This window comes from Perissodus microlepis, chromosome 15 (assembly GCF_051167445.1).
Source record: "Perissodus microlepis isolate ML-2025 ecotype Zambia chromosome 15, ASM5116744v1, whole genome shotgun sequence".
Classification (NCBI taxonomy): Eukaryota; Metazoa; Chordata; class Actinopteri; order Cichliformes; family Cichlidae; genus Perissodus; species Perissodus microlepis.
Window position 1 is genome coordinate 22,400,089 of NC_140475.1, and position 18,121 is coordinate 22,418,209.

The window sequence follows — 18,121 nt, forward strand, 5'->3', positions numbered from 1 at the left end:
CATATCTTTGCAAACTTTTGTAACCTGAAGAGAATTCAAAATAAACTTCAGTGGGTTTGGGGGGAAATATTTCCCTCCCTATAGTTACAGCTTTAGAGTTTAAGCAGTCAGAGGGAAGCAGCTGATGCAGAGCTCATTGCTTAGTCTTTTAACCCTGCACTGATAAAGGTTTTTAACTGAACTCAAGCTGAACTCTGAAAATCAAAAGATAAGTCTCCTGTTGACATTTTTCTCAGCTTTCCAACTAAAGGAGCTTATCATGTCACAGAGGGACAATCCAGTTACACTTTCTATCACTCACTGAAAACGTGTGTGAACTTGAATGATCCTGCGGCAACACTGCCAGTATTTAGCATGATGTTTTTCTTGGAATAAGTTGCATATTTAACACCAATATTAAAGTTTCTTTTAGCTATCTTCTACTTCTGAAGCCTACTCCAGAGTACTGATCTTTAATGAAGCCAAATGCCCAAAATGTTTTGATAAACTTAACTCTTTGCTTTATTGCATCAACTAAAGGTAAGTAAGACAAAAGAAGTGAAAGCCCTAAAAAAATACAGTATCTCAAGACATTTGCACAGTACTGCACCTTAAATAACTGTAATAGTAAAATTGGCAAAAACCTGCAGCCTAAGTAGCATTTTCAATTTCCCCAAATCAAAAATGATGCTTTCAGTTTGCTTGTTTTAATCAACCCACAATTCTTGCCTCCGAAATTAGTCAGTCTTGGATAATAAAACAGCAGCAGCTCACCTTCTCACTGTGGAGAAGCAATTTCTGATAATTTCCTCTCATTTGACATCACTGCAGCTCCACATAATATGTAAAAGGTAAAAATAGGTTTTCACATTGGCACAGCGAATGAGTCTGACGAGCACACACGGAGTGATAACGATGCAGGCTGAGCAGACAAGAGATGAAGGTTAAGTGTGGATGCTGAATGAGGCTTCTGTGCATGTGTGTGTTTGTGTGTGTGTGTACTGAAACTCCACAACCAGAACCAGAAGAGCTTTAATAACAAAGCAATGACAGTGTGTGTGTGTGTGTGTGTGTGTGTGTGTGTGTGTGTGTGTGTGTGTGTGTGTGTGTGTGTGTGTGTGTGTGTGTGTGCCTGCCATAAGTCAATGGTGTCAGACCCAGTGTGAGGCTATAATCCCCTGTTGCTAGGAGAAACCTTGTGGTGTGTGTGTGTTTGCCTTTATAAACTGCAAGATTAACAGAAAAAGAAAACACACACACTATCAATCTGCTGGTTTTGCTACACTTACGAACACACTGCTTTGGCCACCATGGAGAAGCCTGACCCTCTGTGGGGCTGGGACAACTCTGTTTTAAGTATACAAGGAATGACTGATTAAATAAATAAATGATGGTCAGTGTTGTTGTTGTTATTTGTGTAGTTTTCATAGACACCAACACTAAGCACAATGATGGAACAGGATCCCATCCCTGAATTCTATCATCAAGATTTAGTGTTTTTTTGTACTTATATTCTCCACATTTCCTGAATTTCTTTCAGCTTCGGTGTGCTAGTCTCTGCTGTGTGCCGCTGTCATTTACAGGCATGCTCTTTGGAAGTCTTTCTCTCTTCACTCTTGACTACCATGTTTCACAGTGTGCGCTTCTTATTAGAGTTTTATATCTTTTAAGAGTTCTTAATTATCTTTATCTTATTTTATTTTCATTTAGTTTCCAAAGTTGTTTTGCTTGTTTCACTTTGTCTTCTGTTGTTAAGAAATGCACAGTAAGACAATAATAAAAACACTAGACACAGTCAAGCAGGCTATAAAACCTATAAAAAAAAGACCTCTGAATTGTTACTTTCAGTGTAAAGAAATGTCTGAAATGTCTTGAGAAAAAAAAAAGGCAATTTTAATAATACCTCTCACTTTATCAACATTATAAAGAAACAAACCTCTCTTGTAAATGGTGAGTAAGAAGGAACTTTTCTTTTATTAAATTGAATATTGACAATAAAACAAACTAATTTTCTTGCAGTTAATGGTTTATCAGCTTCTCTGGTATACTAGTTAATTCTTACCTCCTCTTACACCTAATGCAGAACCAAGCCAGTCCACGTCCAGGGCTTAGAAAATGTATCTAAGATGCTGGTTTTACATAAAATACATGAACATCCCTTTAGTAAAAGGAGTGATTTATTAGAGCCCACCTAATGTAGCATACTTAAGACTGATACTGATGCTAATATTCAGTGATTCTGTTATATCGGGTGATATTTTTTTACTTTCATACAACATTGCAATGTCAACACTCTAAGCATGGCCGAAGGGTGTAAAATACAGAAATCAACAGACAGATCAACAAACAGCTAATATCAGGCGATAATATCAGTCAGCTGATAAATCTTTTTTTAAAAGCAAGAGGGCTTTTTTTTTCTTTTTTTTGATTCCCTCTCATGCAGTTGCTTTTATTTTCTTGCATCTTAAAAATGGAAAAATGAGAGTTTGAGCTGCACTTGTAAATGGGTCAAGACTGACATTAAAATAAAATTTAAGTTGCACAAACTGTGCCTTAACTAAATTAACGAGTGAAAGCAACAGTAAAAAGGAGGACAAGCTGCAAAACACCAAGGTCCAAAAGGGTGGCGTACCACAGTCTCAGGGCCCCATCACGGGATGAGAACCAAGTAAAACTAAGTTGATAAACCTGTCCCTGATACTGCCACCAATTATCCACCCCACTTTGCACAGCACTGCTAAAATAGCAGAGAAATCAGTAACATTAGTTATTCTATTACTGCAAGTTTAGCAAAAGCATCCCAAGCACGGTTAATCTGAATCAAACAACAGGGCAAAATAAGTCTCTTTCTCATTTCTGTACCCCATCCATCCCCCTTGTGCAGTCAACTGAGGGGAAACATACTTAACTTTAATCCCAAACCCAAGCCTGCAAATGACAAAAGAAAGCAATCTGCAATCTGTGTGTATAAACTCATTGCATAATGAGCATTAGCAAACAGCGGATAAATCACGACAGTTCAGTTACGAGCCTGCAGGCAATCTTCTTTTTGTTAACTTCCAATTAGCTTCTAGCTGTGAGAGTCAGACACATTATTACAATATCATGTCTCCTCTTTCTCCCTCGATCAACATCACTCAACCCTTCCCTCCTCCGATGGGAACGGCCATATGGTTGCCGTGGTAGCCCAGATAAACAAACAACAGTGATACCATGGAATACCGCAAAATATTTACAACCACACTTGGACTCACACACACACACATACAAAAGACTCCTCACGTTTTCTGTGTCTAAGGGACACGCATGCACGAAGGCTTTGGTAGTGCTCTGGTTGTTTTGGTCTTTGGCGATGGCACCATAGCAACAATTCTATTACATCAACTCCTGGAGTATGATACATCAAACTACACACACACACACACACACACACACACACACACCATCTTTGTCTTTTTCATTTCAGCAAGCGTTAACGGGAACGATCACCTCACACGCCTCTGTGGATCACTTTCTGGCTGCAGGAAGTTTCATGAGGTTTTGCATATCACAGACAGAGTTCTGGAAAATTTTCCGATTATCACTCACAACACACACAGCTGACAGCACTATCAGCCAGGAGGTGTGGTGTGCTGGTCGTTGTCTAAACATGAGATTAAACCTGCTTCCTCTAGATGACAAATCAAAGCGACCCGCCGCTCGCTCTATTCAAATTTAGAGGTTCACCAGCACCAGTGTTCTCCACTGATAAGATTTATCAAGGTTTATGGAGTTATGATCCACTGACATGACTAATAACCCAAGGAGGACCAGCTTTACATGTCCTGCCATACAGAAACCTAATATGGCGATTCATCAATCAATAAAACTGTTTAGTGCCACTTCTTCCACGGCAGGCTGAGGAGAGGGTTTCTCAAACATCCTCCAGGTTCCCATGACGGTCCTGAGGCAAATGCATGCCAGGGGAAAGATGTATGAGTCCTGCACTTGATGTGCTCACCCAAAGTGCCTGATACTGTGCAAAAAATATAAAAACTTTTAGACATTGCCTGTCTCTGCTTTACATTTTACGTCTTTGAACATCTATTATTCTACACAGAGGTCCTCAATTTAGTTAAAAGTTCTTTAGCCCTGACTTGAGACAAATGGGATCACATTTTTAACCATTTTATTTTCTTAACTTGGGGACAAATTCTCCCTCTCAGCTTCAAATCAGATGAGTCTAGAACTTGTAATGTCTTTTTGTAAAAGTGCACAATACTAGACAGAGACACAGCCTGTCGGTGTGGAGTTTACACACTTTCCTGAAGTCTGTGTGGGTTCTCAGGCTTCCACAGTCCCAAGACAAGCTTGTTAGGTTAATTTGTGAATGTAAATCAGCCACATGTGTGGATGTAAGCATGTAGCTGTCTCTCTGTGTTAGCCCTGTGACCACCAAACCACGTGTCCAGGGTGTACACCCCACCTTTCACTCTATGAGAGCTGCCATAGGCTTCAGTGACCCCTATGAACAACATTGACTAAAAGAAATCTTAATGGTTCAAATTAAGTCCCAAAAGCTGCAGTTCCTCTAATGACCACTAGAGGCTGGCTCAAAAATGTATGTCAATCCCCACAGACACTCATGTTAAAAAAGCTAATGTAACTGCAGAAATAAACATGTTTAATGGTTTTGGTCTTTAGAGATTGGGCAGATGTTGCACCAACTCACTCATTTAAAACGTTTGGATTATTAGCGACGTGGTTCACCAGCTGCATCAGCTACTTCTAGTAACTCAACTGGACCCCTTCATGAAGTTATAACTTTGATGTGCAGTTTACGGTTAGTCTACACAGTGCATCCATACAGTTTATAGACACAGCTTGCTGATCAGGCTTCTTCCACTCGCTGATATCTCAACTGCTCATGGTTAATTCTGGCTCCAGGATGGTAATGGCTAAGCTTTAGGCTATTATTTCAGCTCTAGAAAAGGGGAGGACTCTAGTTCCCAAACATAAAATGGTTTTACTGGTCTGCTCAGATATGTTCCACAATCTTTTCTGCTCAACAGATGTATCACCAGCTTGGGTGAATACTGACTATGCATCAGTACCAAACCTTCCATTAAAGTTATATAAAGCCTATCAGCATATTGGGGATACCCTTCTCATTTCTCACTTCTCCCTCACAAGGGAAAACACCTATTTCAGGGCAGGGTGGGCAGATGGTGGTTTCAAAATATGTGCTGACAAAAGTGTAAAGAAGACAGGAAACCTTTGTTTGAATGGTAATTATCTTTCACTCGGTCCGCTGTGTCAAAATAAATCACATTCCTAAAATGCACATTTGAGGTCTTTTATTCCATCCAACTCTGAACTCCCACTATCATCTGAAAATCCTACACCTGAAAGCCTAAAAAGGAAAGATTAAACTTACATGTTCCTCGTGTTCTTCTTTGATGTATTATGAGGTTAGATAAAGCCGTTACAATACAAATGGTTGAATCCCAGAAAAGCTGAATAATTGGTCCCAACATCCCAGACACATGTTGAAAAAGTTTGTGAGGAAAAGCTGCTCTGGCTAACTGCATGTTGATGTGCTCAAGACTGAGGAAATACCCTTCATACAGAAGAAGCTATGAAGAAAAAAAATGTGTTTCTATGGGTATGTATCCAAATAATTTTACAGTTAATTTGAAGCACTCAATTCTAATTTGGACTATTCCAGGCCAGGAGAATGATTCTTATCATGGAAAAATATGGAAATACGTTACCTTCAATTCATGTGTGGATGAAAGGAATGGCTTCTTGTATTACACTGGTGAAACTAACTTATGTCAGCAGATAGCAGCAGAATTTAAAAGCTGTCTTCAGTGACTTTTTTTAATTATTAATTTGAGCAATTCTTTGTTTCTTTAATCATTCAGTGTTCATTATTATTTATCTAAAGTTGAGAAGAAGAGGAAAATTTCCTTCTTTCCATTTCTTTCAGACCTTGATGATCGCTTTATATTAATCCAATGAATTTAAATACATTTACTGCATCTCATCACTTTCCTTCACCATCTACCTCTACAGCTCTGCCTTATGTGTTGTAATCTCAGTAAGTCGTATGATCAGTTGAACCACAACATCTGTAGAGAAAATCCAACTCACCATGCCGTGGTTGAGCCACTGAGGAATGAAGTTGTCCAGTAATTTGGGGTAGACCAGTTCTCTGTCATACAGGTAGAGGCTCCAGAAAGTAAACACCACAAACTGGAGAGAGAGACACACACACACAGAAAAAACAAAAACAAAAAGTTAGCAACTAAAGTGCAACACGCCTTATGGAAAAGACATCAGTGCCAGATAAGTGGACAAAAACAGTGACTTTTAGCATGCAGCACAACGTTTCTGAACTACTCCTGCCTACACAACGTCTGCTCTGTTGTCAGGTCGGTGATGAGAAACATTCCTCATATCCACCACTTACATTTCATTACACTCTATCAGTGGTTATTTAATATGTTGAAGGGACCCCACTGGGACTATTTACCTTGGAAAATGCAGTTAAGTGTTACAGAGACAGCCAATTCAATGTTTGTGACATGCTACACGAGTAAAAAAGTCAGCAGAAAGTGAAATCTCAGTATAATTTAATAAAAACAGACAATAGAGAATCGTTCAAGAGGCAAACTCCAGCACTAACAAATGAAATCAATGTGCAAATTCAGTTCCTCTAATGGCCAATTGAGGCAACAGCAAGTCAATGACCATGAACCTCTTGGTTCAAATAACAGTTTTTCCTTAATCCTATGAACTACACGGGGGGTGAATATTATCCACCTCATCCTAGAGTTAAACTGTAAGGTTTAAAGCTTTGCCTCCACTACTTCAAGACATTGATTTGGACCTCTTGACCATGTTTGTGGTCTCGGTGCCTCTTGGAGCATTTTAAATTAAATTATTTTAACAAATATTATTGCTTGTTGTGAGGTACAGACTATCGAAGGATTTTTAGTTCTTAGGCAGTGAAAACCTGGCCCCTGGCACATGCATTAGGCTACACTCTACTTTTTACCTACTGTTAGAGATACATATACACTGTCCTCATTTATCCATTGGGTAAAGAAGGACATTGGAGGGAGACACATGAGGGTCATCTGTGATGCCTTCTGTAAACCAAAAACTTCCCAATGATACATGCAGCTATTGCAGCAATCAGATTTCCCACATGACCTGAACGCACCATAAGCTGACCAGCTTCCAGTCTAATGTACCTTCACGGTTTGGATCAAGGCCAGTCCAGGTTCTGTAAGACGAGGGTGGAATTACCTGACAGGCATCTGTGTTCCAGTTCGAGGCATCTGAACCAACCCACCTCTTTTTATACCGTGACTGGCGTGTTCTCTGTTTCAACAGGCCAGTGGTGGCGGGAAACAATGCATGCACTTTGTCCCCTGTGGGGCACCCACAATTTTCAACCACACCATACCGCGTGCAAATGCCTGCAATATATGCACACTCCACACTCACGCATATATGCAATGCACAAATGGAGCTATAGCAACATATGCAGGAACGCACACACTTCCTTTACCAGACGGGCAAAGTTTGAGACATTACCTGTGGTAATGTAGTAGCTGCACCTGTTGTGCTGTATGTAACCTAAACTGTGAGGCCAATTCACACGCACCAGTTAACAGCTTCTACAGGTGTGTGTGTGTGCGTGCGTGCGTGTGTGTGTGTGTGTGTGTGTGTGTGCCAATAGAGCCAGGAACTATTGGGTTATTTAGGTTTAGAGATCAACTGTGTTAGACTAATGTCTGATAGTCTATAGCATGAATATTTATGATCTTGTGCCAGTGATCTAACCCCAGGACACAGTAATAGTCAGGTAGCCACACAAATTCTCCAGTATGCCAGCTGTGGGGCACGTTGCCTACTAAAATCTTGAATAAAAGTGTGTGTTAAGCAAAAGACTGCCAGCCTTGCAAAAAAAATGGATTAGACAGAGGTCAAAGTCTGGCTGTCTGGATGACTCATCAGTGCTTTCTCTGTTCTGTTCATTCACAGCAGGATTGAAAAAGATGAAGCACATCATACCATTACACCCATTTTTTTAACCTCAGTAAATTTTCACATCCAGTTAATCTATGTTCTTTCTCTATACACAAACTCTCACAAAAGGAGTTCACCCAGGTATATGGATGTAGCCAAAGTATATCTGGTGACTCTTTTCAGCATTTTTTTCCCATCTAACTGAGTGAGCAATCGCTGCTGTTGATCTTCTTTCACTTTTACTTTTAAGTTTAAGTTGCTGCTAACCAGCCAGGACCCTTTTCATCTCATGTTTCCCTACTAACACGCTGACCATCCATAGTTGTGGCAGAGCAAAAATTAGCTTTTTAAGAGATGATTTTATTTATAAATAGAAAAAAGCCATCTAAACCTGCCTGACTCTGAGTGAAAAAATAATTCCCCTCTAAACCTAATAAGTGATCGCGCCAGCTTTGGTAGCAAGAACTGCAATCAAGCATTTGTGATATCTGAAAATGAGTCTTTCACATTGCTGTGGACTGATATCAGCCCCCTCTTCTTTGCAGAATTCTTTTAATTCAGCCACACTGGGGGGTTTTCAATCATGCCATTTAAGATAAATTAATACTTTAACTAGGCCACTCCAAAACCTTCTTTTATCGAACCATTCACAAGTGGACGTGCTGGTGTTTTTTCAGGTCATTGTTGTGCTGCATAACCCAACTGAGCTCGAGCCTCAGGCATGAACTGATGGCTGGACATTCTCCTTCAGGATTTTTCTGGTAGCAAAGCAGCCTCGGACCACAACACTATGATCACCGACTATCGGTACGATATTTTTTCTGTAAAATACGGCGTTAGTTTTATCCCAGGTGTAATTCGTTTTTCTACACAGGATCAGGTGTGTTTGCACAGCTTTTTTCCCTTAATAAATAAAATCATCATTTAAAAAATGCATTTTGTATTTATTTTTTTAATGATTTGAAACATGAAAAACAAATATTAAAAATACTAAGAAATCAAGCAGGGGGAAATTGGTTTTATTCTCCTATTTCCTAGTTGTTTCCTTTTAGTATGGCTTATTCTCGTTTGCCTTTTTTTTCTCTTTTTACCTTTTATTTCTTTTTAGAATGTCGATATTATATATTTTGTTTTGTTTTTAGGTTGCTTTTAAGGTCTAGCCAGGGATTATGGATGAAAAATTAGCCTACGGCTACCACTGGTGCATTTACAGCAAGGTTTAATAATGAACATTGTCCCTGTTACAAATAAACAAATTAAATAAAAAAAGTTAAAAACAATAATTGTTGGCACCAGACAGTGTTTAGATATCACATTGTAAACTGTAGACCTTTGTGCTTTGCAGTGTGATCGTTTGCAGATACACGGTGTAATGAGATTTTATAGTTCTGGTGTTTTTAAATAGTTTATTGTTGTTGTTATGTGAACCATCAAGGTCAAAGGCTCTCAGGCTAACCCAACCATGCGCCAAATCAGAAAAAAAGCTCAATTTAAAGCATCATTCCCAGACATTAATCACCCCATGAGGTGAGACTGAAAATGTCAGACAATTTTTATGCGGTTGACATTAACAATTTCCATGATTACAGGTTGGTAGGACACTGCCACCACCCTCAGGAGTGGAAAAAAAATAAGGGCAAGAGAGGCGTTAAGAAAAGGGGAGCATGGCGGAGAGTTGATTATACTAAAAATGGATTACTCCGGCCTTCAGTTCCTGCAAGGCAAGCCCATCCATTCCCGGGCTATTGTGTGTTTGCCTGTGTACGTGCTTGCCTATGTGCATTAATCCTCTCACCGCTCCGACAGGGAAGGCCAGGACGGCCATCATCCAGTCTCGCAGGCCAATCAGCTTTCTCAGCTGCCGCTCCTGCTCCCTGCTGTCGCCTCCCTTAGTCAGCAGACTGGACACATCGATCAGGACACACAATCCGAAAAACACCGCCTGGATCACCTGCAGAGAGGAACAGGGGGAGTTCAGCGAGCTCTTTGGCAGCACAAACACTTTCTCACAACAAAGAGATGAAGAGAGGAGGAGAAAAAGAGCTTAGACTCTAGATTTTTCAGAAGAAAGAAGAAGAGCCAAAGAGAACAGACTGCAGACAATCGTTAACTCTTTCACTGCTCACTTCTCCAGTCAAATTCAATAAAAGCGGTTGAAAGAAAAAAACACAGGCTGTGCCCAGGCACAGAGTTACGAAGTCTTATGGTTTAATAAATGACCAATGTTATGCTAATTCAATATATATTTATATCTGCCACCACTCACCTGAAACTGTCATGAACCAGAGCAACAACACAATCGTTATCTGCTATAACTACAGAGTTTCAAACCTCCTCTGGCATTAACATCAGTACAAACGCTGTATGCTGGGAGCTTCTTGGCATTGGTTTCTATGCCTGTAGGGGTAATCTGCTGTCCTTATCATTTATGTTTCAAATCAATTCAACTTTATTTATACAAATCACAACAACAGTTGCTTCAAGGCACTTTCTATTATGAGGTAAAGACCCTGTAATAATACAGAGAACACTCCAACAGATCAGATCACCACCTATGAGCAAGCACTTGGTAACAGTGGGAAAGAAAAACTCCCTTTTAACAGGAAGAAACCTCCACCAGAACCAGGCTCAGGAAAGGTTGGCCATCTGCCACAACTGATTGTGGATGAGGGGAAGAAGACAGGATAAAGACACACTGTGGAAGAGAGCCAGAGATGAATAATAACTAATGATTAAATGCAGAGAGGCGTATAAACACATAATTCTTGTTTACCAGTTCAGCTGCCGATTAGCTCTTCAGCTAAAAGGGCTACGACAGCTACCATGTTCAGTGTAACAGTTTCTCCCATAGACTTCAAAAGCCCACAAATATTCTCTTAGCAGTTAGGATTGGGTTTAGTAAAGACCAGCTGTTGGTATTAACTAGTTCCAAGAAACTGGCACCGTGTTAAAAAACTTTGTACGAAGTTCCTTTAAAAGGGGTCACCACAGTGGGCAGCATTTATCTGCCAAAAATGTGGAAATATCTTGAGTTTGTTGGCAGATCAAAAAGTGAAATGAATTTTATTGACTGAACAGACATTCTTGGTGTGTGCGCTGTGTTCTAGTAGCTGCATTTCCAGCAGCGTAAAAGCAACTTAGCAGCTGATTAAAATCAGTTATAACTTATATACATTTTCTGCATCGCTAAATGAACACATGCACATTCCCCTACCAACGTGACGCACAGTTTGCGCTTCATTTAGTCGCTTCAGTGTGGTACAGTTTAACAGCTTGCAAGTGTAAAGCATAGAATCTGTAATGTACTTAAAAACCGACCGATTTTAAAGTGAAACTCAGAACAAGCCTAACCAGTTTGTTCAGCAGAGGTCGCCATGGTGATTTACACAGTTAAAAACACACACGAAACTCTGCCTTTAAGCTCAACAAAGCTTGCAAAGCCATTCATTTTGCTTCCTAGTACAACTTCAGAGGGCACTCTGGAACTTCACTGTTGGCGTTACTCGTGTTTGGAAAACCACAAACACAACCAGCAGCTGATAAAGTTGGGCTGAGCGCAAATGAAGAATCCGCGATTTGCTGTGAAAGTGAAGATTATTAAGATTAATGAAGTCTTTTTAAAAACTGCACTGTGATATCATCCTAACAAGGACTGATATAGAAGTACATTAAAAAAACTGTTATAAAAAATGTTTCGATATGAGTCTGAGAAAAAAAATGTCAGGAAAGATATTGGTTCCCTTTCAGTCGATTCACTCGGTACAACACATGAGTATGGGATATCACGCCCTCGCGTGACGTTTGTGGAAAAAGTGCTGGGACGCTCGGCTGTCGCACGGCATGACCCTCTCCTTTCCGAGTCTGGAGCCCCGGCTTCGTCCGAGTCCGAAGACGAGGATTTTCCGGTCGATGTCCCCGCAATTAGCTGGGCTGACCACATGGAATATGTTGACGGGTTAGCCGATGACGAGCCGGAACCATGCAGGAGCGCTGACGGGCTTCAGCCTGGGTTGCAGCCCGCCAGCACTCCCCAGGACGATGATGACGTGCTGGACATCGGCCTGGACATCCATGGTTTGTCGGAGGATGAGCAGGAGAGCTCATTGTCGGCCCAATGTACCGCCGCTGCTGCGCCGGTCGGCCACGATGACACCTCTCTTTTCTCCCTGTTTCGCCGTGCTGCTGAGAAGCTGCAGGTGGACTGGCCCTCTCCTCCGCCAGCTCAGAAGCCGTCGCGGTTCGCGGGGTTTTTCCTCCCACCGGAGCCCACAACGGCCAAAAACTGCCTTCCCATGTTCCCAGACTTTCTCTGCGAGCTAACAGCATCATCTACCCTCTGTCTACCCGCGTCACGGACAAACCTCTGTCTACCCGCGTCACGGTGCCCGGCTATGGACAGTACATGGAATTGGACGGCGCCGAGGGGGCTGGCTTAGCTAACCCACCCCCTATGGAGCCGTCTCTGGCTGCTTATCTGGCCCCGTCCCATAACCATGGTGTCGGCGGCCCCGCAACTCTGCCGTCCAAGCACTGCAGATTCTCTGCTTCGCAGCTGGAGAAGATTTATAGAGCTCAGGCCGGCACTGCTCGTGCCATGAGCTCTGTCACCATGCTCCAGACGTACCAGGCAATGTGCGTGGTGGAGCTCGGATCGCTGGTTCCTGATGACAGCCCGCTGGCACCTCTTTTTAACGAGGTCAGAGTCGCCACAGATTACATCCTCCGTGCGTCTCGCTGTGCAGCAGGTTATTCGGACATTCACTTGAAGCCATTCAGGCTAGATTCGATCTGAGGAAGAAGCAGACGGAAGCTCTGCACGACATCATCCCCAGACGTCAGCCCAAGCCCAAGCCCGCAGCTAGCTCTCACAGGCCCGCCGCTCCTCTGCCGACTGGCAAGAGACCGGCGCCCACTGCTGAAGTGGGTGTGCCGCCAGCGAGAGCACATCCTCCGGCCCGAGCTCCACGCCAGTCGGCCTGGGGCAAAGGCCCACCCTCGGGCCCCCGGCGGGACCCGACGCCCAGGAGGAAGAAGCCTCAGCCCTCCTAGCTGTGGTTTCGAGTGGAGAGGGGGTCCAGCAGCAGGGAGACGCTGTTTTTACCCCTCTGTTGCCGCACAAGAGGTGCCGCTTAAGTTCTGTTCAGGTTGTCAGCCCCAGAAGGCGCTGCACTTTCCTAACACTGTCTCCCAAGCACAAAACCCCTGCACACAAAATGCCTCAGGTAACTCCCTGTTCAGGTGTGTTAAATGTTCAGGTGACCACATCGAGTGTTCCCGCTGTTTTTCATTGTTGTGCCCCAGAAAAGGTGCCTCCAACAAAATGTATAAATGTACATGTTTCCATGTTACAATCAATAAAGAGTGTTGTTTATTCTCAAACAATCACAAATGCTCAGCCTGCAGGCAGAATGAGCCAGGTCAGGCAGGTGATGCAGTCCCCTGCAGACACACTGGGGGGCGACAACGCCCCGCCGACGGTGCTGCAGGTCAGCCGGTTGGCTGCTCACTTCCCTCAGTGGCGCGCTTGCGCCCCCTCTCCGTGGGTGCTGCGAACCGTTGCCATGGGTTACCGGTTGCAGTTCCGGGTCAAGCCGCCCCGTTTCCAAAGAGTCGTAAACACGACTGTCAACACCGAGGCGGCCATGATACTCAGAGAGGAAATAAAGGCGCTATTGCAGAAAAGGGCAATACGAGTGGTCCCCGCTTCGGAGACAGACAAAGGTTGGTACAGCCGTTATTTTGTTGTTCCGAAAAAAGGGGGAGGGCTTCGTCCCATCCTCGACCTGCGAGTCTTGAACACGTACCTACGAACGTACAGGTTCAAGATGCTAACACTCAGACAGCTCTTGAATGCGGTCGGCCCGGGAGATTGGTTTGCAACAATCGATCTAACAGATGCTTATTTTCATGTGGCTATACACCCGAAACACAGGCAATTTCTGAGGTTTGCATTCGAGGGCGTAGCCTACGAATACCTAGTGCTGCCGTTCGGGTTGTCGCTCGCTCCTCGCACCTTTACGAAATGTGCCGAGGCAGCGCTAGCGCCCCTCAGAGAGAGAGGAATCCGCATCTTAGCCTACCTAGACGACTGGGCTCTCGTAGCTTGCTCCAGAGAGCAGGCGGAGACACAGCTGTCGCTGGTTCTGTCACACATTCAGACACTGGGATTCTCTGTGAACTTTCAAAAGAGCTCGCTAATCCCGAGTCAGCAGATTACTTTTCTCGGTTTGGAAATATGCTCGCTTTCCAGCCGCGCACGTTTGTCGGAGCACAGAGTGGCCGCGTTTCATCGCTGCCTTGCTCAGTTTCAGCTGGGACGCAGACTGCGTTTCCAGACGATATTAAGCTTGTTGGGCATGATGGCATCTATGATCGCCGTAGTGCCACTTGGACTGTTAAAAATGAGAGCGTTTCAATGCTGGACTCTCTCTCACCGTTTGTGTGCATCGCTTCACCTCCGGAGGAGGCTGACGGTAACCGCGTCTTGCATGCTAGCTCTCCGTCCTTGGAGGGAGCCCGGGCTGCTGCATCAGGGCTCTCGGATTGGGAGGGTGTTGTTTCGCAAGGTGGTGTCCACAGATGCTTCCCTAAGAGGGTGGGGAGCGCTGTGCGAGGGTGCATCAGTGAGAGGGCTCTGGTCCGCAGCCCAGCGCCAGCTGCACATCAACCACTTAGAGCTGTTAGCAGTGTTCTTAGCTCTAAAGCATTTTCGTCCAGTCCTGGAGGGCCAGCATGTCTTAGTCAGGACGGACAATTCAACAGTGGTGTCTTACATAAACAGGCAGGGAGGAACACGCTCTCTTTCCCTGTTGAACCTGTCTCGCTCTCTGCTGTTATGGTGCAGTGTTCATTTTCTGTCTCTAAGAGCCACCCATGTCCCGGGCCACCTGAACCTGGGGCCGGACCTTCTCTCCAGGGGGGGTCCTCTGGTGAGAGAATGGAGGTTACACCTTTTAATAGTGGCTCAGATTTGGGATCTATTTGGCAAGGCGCAAATAGATCTTTTTGCTTCCAGGGTAAATACTCACTGCCCCCTGTTCTTCTCCATAATCGACCACGATGCACCCTTGGGCTTGGACGCACTAGCGCACCAATGGCCAGACGTGCTCCTGTATGCATTTCCCCCAGTGGAAATGATATCTCCAGTTCTAGAGAGAGTGCGTCGGCATTCCCTCTCTCTGATTCTAGTGGCCCCTTGGTGGCCCACAAGGTCGTGGTATGCAGAGATAATCAGCCTGCTAGCAGTGAGTCCTTGGCAGCTTCCTCTCCGCAGGGATCTCCTCTCTCAGGCGGGAGGAGAAGTGTTTCATCCGCGCCCAGATCTGTGGCGCCTTCATGCTTACCTGCTGAGAGGTTAAACTTGATTGCTAAGGGTTTGCCACCTAGTGTGATAGCGACAATTCAGAGCGCTAGGGCCTCATCTACTAGAGGCTTGTACGCTTACAAATGGCGAGCCTTTGAGCAATGGTGCCAGGACCGCCACACTCTCCCATTTCAGTGCTCTATTGTGGATGTTTTGACATTCCTGCAGGAGCTGCTGGATAAGGGCCTTTCATTTTCGACAATCAAGGTTTATTTGGCAGCTATATCTGCTTGTCATATTGGCTTTGACGGGGTGACACTAGGTGCGCATCCCCTCGCCATACGTTTTCTGAAAGGAGTTCGCCGGCTGAGGCCCGTGCTTAAGTCCAGTGTCCCTGCTTGGGACTTGTCTTTGGTGCTGGAGGCCCTTTGTAGCCCCCCATTTGAACCCATTGAGTCTGTGGATATGAAATTTCTTTCATATAAGACTGCTTTACTTCTCGCTTTGGCTTCGGCAAAGCGAGTGGGTGACCTTCATGCGCTCTCTGTGCATCCCTCCTGCACACAGTTCTCTTCTGATGGCCACAAGGTCGTATTGCGTCCAAATGCTGCCTATTTTCCCAAGATCATGCCTGCATCTTCTAGCTCAATGGAGTTTGAGTTGCTGAGTTTTTGCTCCCCTCCTTTTGCATCTGAGGAGCAGAGGAGGATGCATTCTCTTTGTCCAGTGCGTGTGCTACGCACCTACATTGAGCGCACTCAGAATGTGCGTTTATGTGACCAGCTGTTTGTCTGCTTCGCTAATCCAAATAGAGGTAGAACTCTGTCGAAACAGAGGCTGTCCCACTGGATTATAGAAGCTATCTCACTGGCATACGGCACCAGTGGTCTTGCTTTGCCCCACGGGGTGAGAGCTCATTCCACCAGGGGGATGGCAACCTCATGGGCTCTTTTTAAAGGGGTGCCTGTAGCTGATATTTGTGCGGCAGCTAGTTGGGCATCACCGCACACTTTTGTGCGGTTTTATCGGTTGGACGTTACAGCCCCTTCGGTGGCTCATGCTGTCCTTTCTGCTGGGTCTACCACTCACTAAGGATGTGGTGGTCCGATTCCGGTTCGGTGGCTGCTCTGTGGGGCGTGTATATATGTCCCATACTTATGTGTTGTACCGAGTGAATCGACTGAAAGGGAACGAATAGTTATGTCTATAACTTCTGTTCCCTGAAGGAGAGGAACGAGGTACAACACAAGGTGGCCCCACTGAGCAGTTTGGCTCGGTGAAGAGCGGCTATCGAACTGAGGGATGACTCGGCTATATGTGCAGGCGGGGCCGTGCGCGTGTCATCACACGTCATCTGCCTTAAAGGCGTGATTAAAGGTTTCTTCAGCCAGGACACGCGAGGGCGTGATATCCCATACTTATGTGTTGTACCTCGTTCCTCTCCTTCAGGGAACAGAAGTTATAGACATAACTATTCGTTTTTATTAGTACTTTAATTACTAAATACCATTATTGTTTTTTAAAAGCCTACATTGGTCAGTCTCTATCATAGGTTCACAGCTCTGGCTGTGAGCACAGAAGCGCCATCCACCTGCTGCTCAAACCTTCTACTTGTGAGGGACAGCCAATCACAAGAGTGTTTGCAGAGAAACAGGCAAAGGGGGAGGAGCTAAAACAGCTAGGACAACTAAGGGTAATTTTTAATCAAACCTACTCTTGTGTCCAAGAATAAAAACATGGAGCTGGAATCCAACATTATAGGTCCACTTTAAATAACTTAAAGTTTCAGTGGGTTTTGCTCTTTTCTTTCTAAACTTAATTCAGAAATCCAGTGAACAAAAATAATTTGCTGCCTGCAGAAGGGAGGAGGGATATTTCCAATTCATGCCCATCACTTAGCAACAGTGCTCTCAGGCTTGAAACACTTAAATGCCAAAGACATCCTGCACAGTTCCTGTGTTAAACAGAACCTTACTTAAAAGGCATTATAGTGTAGTTACTGTATATCGAGCAAAGAAAATGGTGAAATATACATGACAATAGGCCATGCCATAATAAGATGCAAAGACCCTGAAAAGCTTTCTCTTTAAGCAGGTACAGTGAAGAAACTAGCAGCTATAACTGGCTATTATTGTCGCTGATTACCTAAAACATATAGAAAACAGTTGGAACAATCTCTAAGGGCACTGCTGCATGAATCCCTGTGAGCAAAATTGAGCTTAACAGCTCTCAAACTGACTTCTGGAGTGTTTGTCCAACATGAAAGAATCATCCACCAGCAGGAAACACTGTGACCTGCGTACAAAAACTATTCCTCACGAGATGCATAATATTTCAATAAAACCACACGTGGCTTCTTTCAACATGCACCAAAAATACTTCACACTTCAAATGCTCGATTTCAATAGAATCTCCATTAAGTGGGCTGTGGTGAAGGAGAAAACCAGCTCTGTATATTTTACCCATCTTTGCGTAAGGAAACACTTTCAACATGTTCGCAATGATGGATGTGACCTTCGCTTCCAGAGGAAGATGGAGAGGAGGCACAGACTACCTCTCCTCTCCTCAAACCTCCCTCTGAGACTATTAGGTATCGCCCGGTGTGATGATGGCTGGTCATTAGAGGCATTTTGGCTTTAAAGCATAGTTATGGGTGCTTCGGTATATACACGATTCTGCTGGTGAATACTGGCATTTTGCAGCGGGCAGCCTAAATAAATGTGTGTGTCACTCACTGAAATATGTGTGGACAGCAAATATAAATCTTAGACAGCTAGCATGTCTAAAGCAGCATGCCTGATACATAAATAATAGGTT

General features: G+C 44.0%; 1 protein-coding gene across 1 annotated transcript in view; it reads right to left on the minus strand.

Annotated features, from left to right (window-relative positions):
• The window catches only part of aig1 (androgen-induced 1 (H. sapiens)), a 34,449-nt gene that overhangs the window by 9,950 nt on the left and 6,378 nt on the right, over positions 1-18,121 (minus strand). Inside the window, exons 2-3 of the mRNA XM_084952898.1 lie at positions 9,797-9,952; positions 6,115-6,216 (exon numbers count right to left, since the gene is read on the minus strand). Of these exons, the coding sequence (XP_084809024.1) occupies positions 6,115-6,216; positions 9,797-9,952 (258 nt within the window). The remainder of the gene's footprint in view (positions 1-6,114; positions 6,217-9,796; positions 9,953-18,121) is intronic.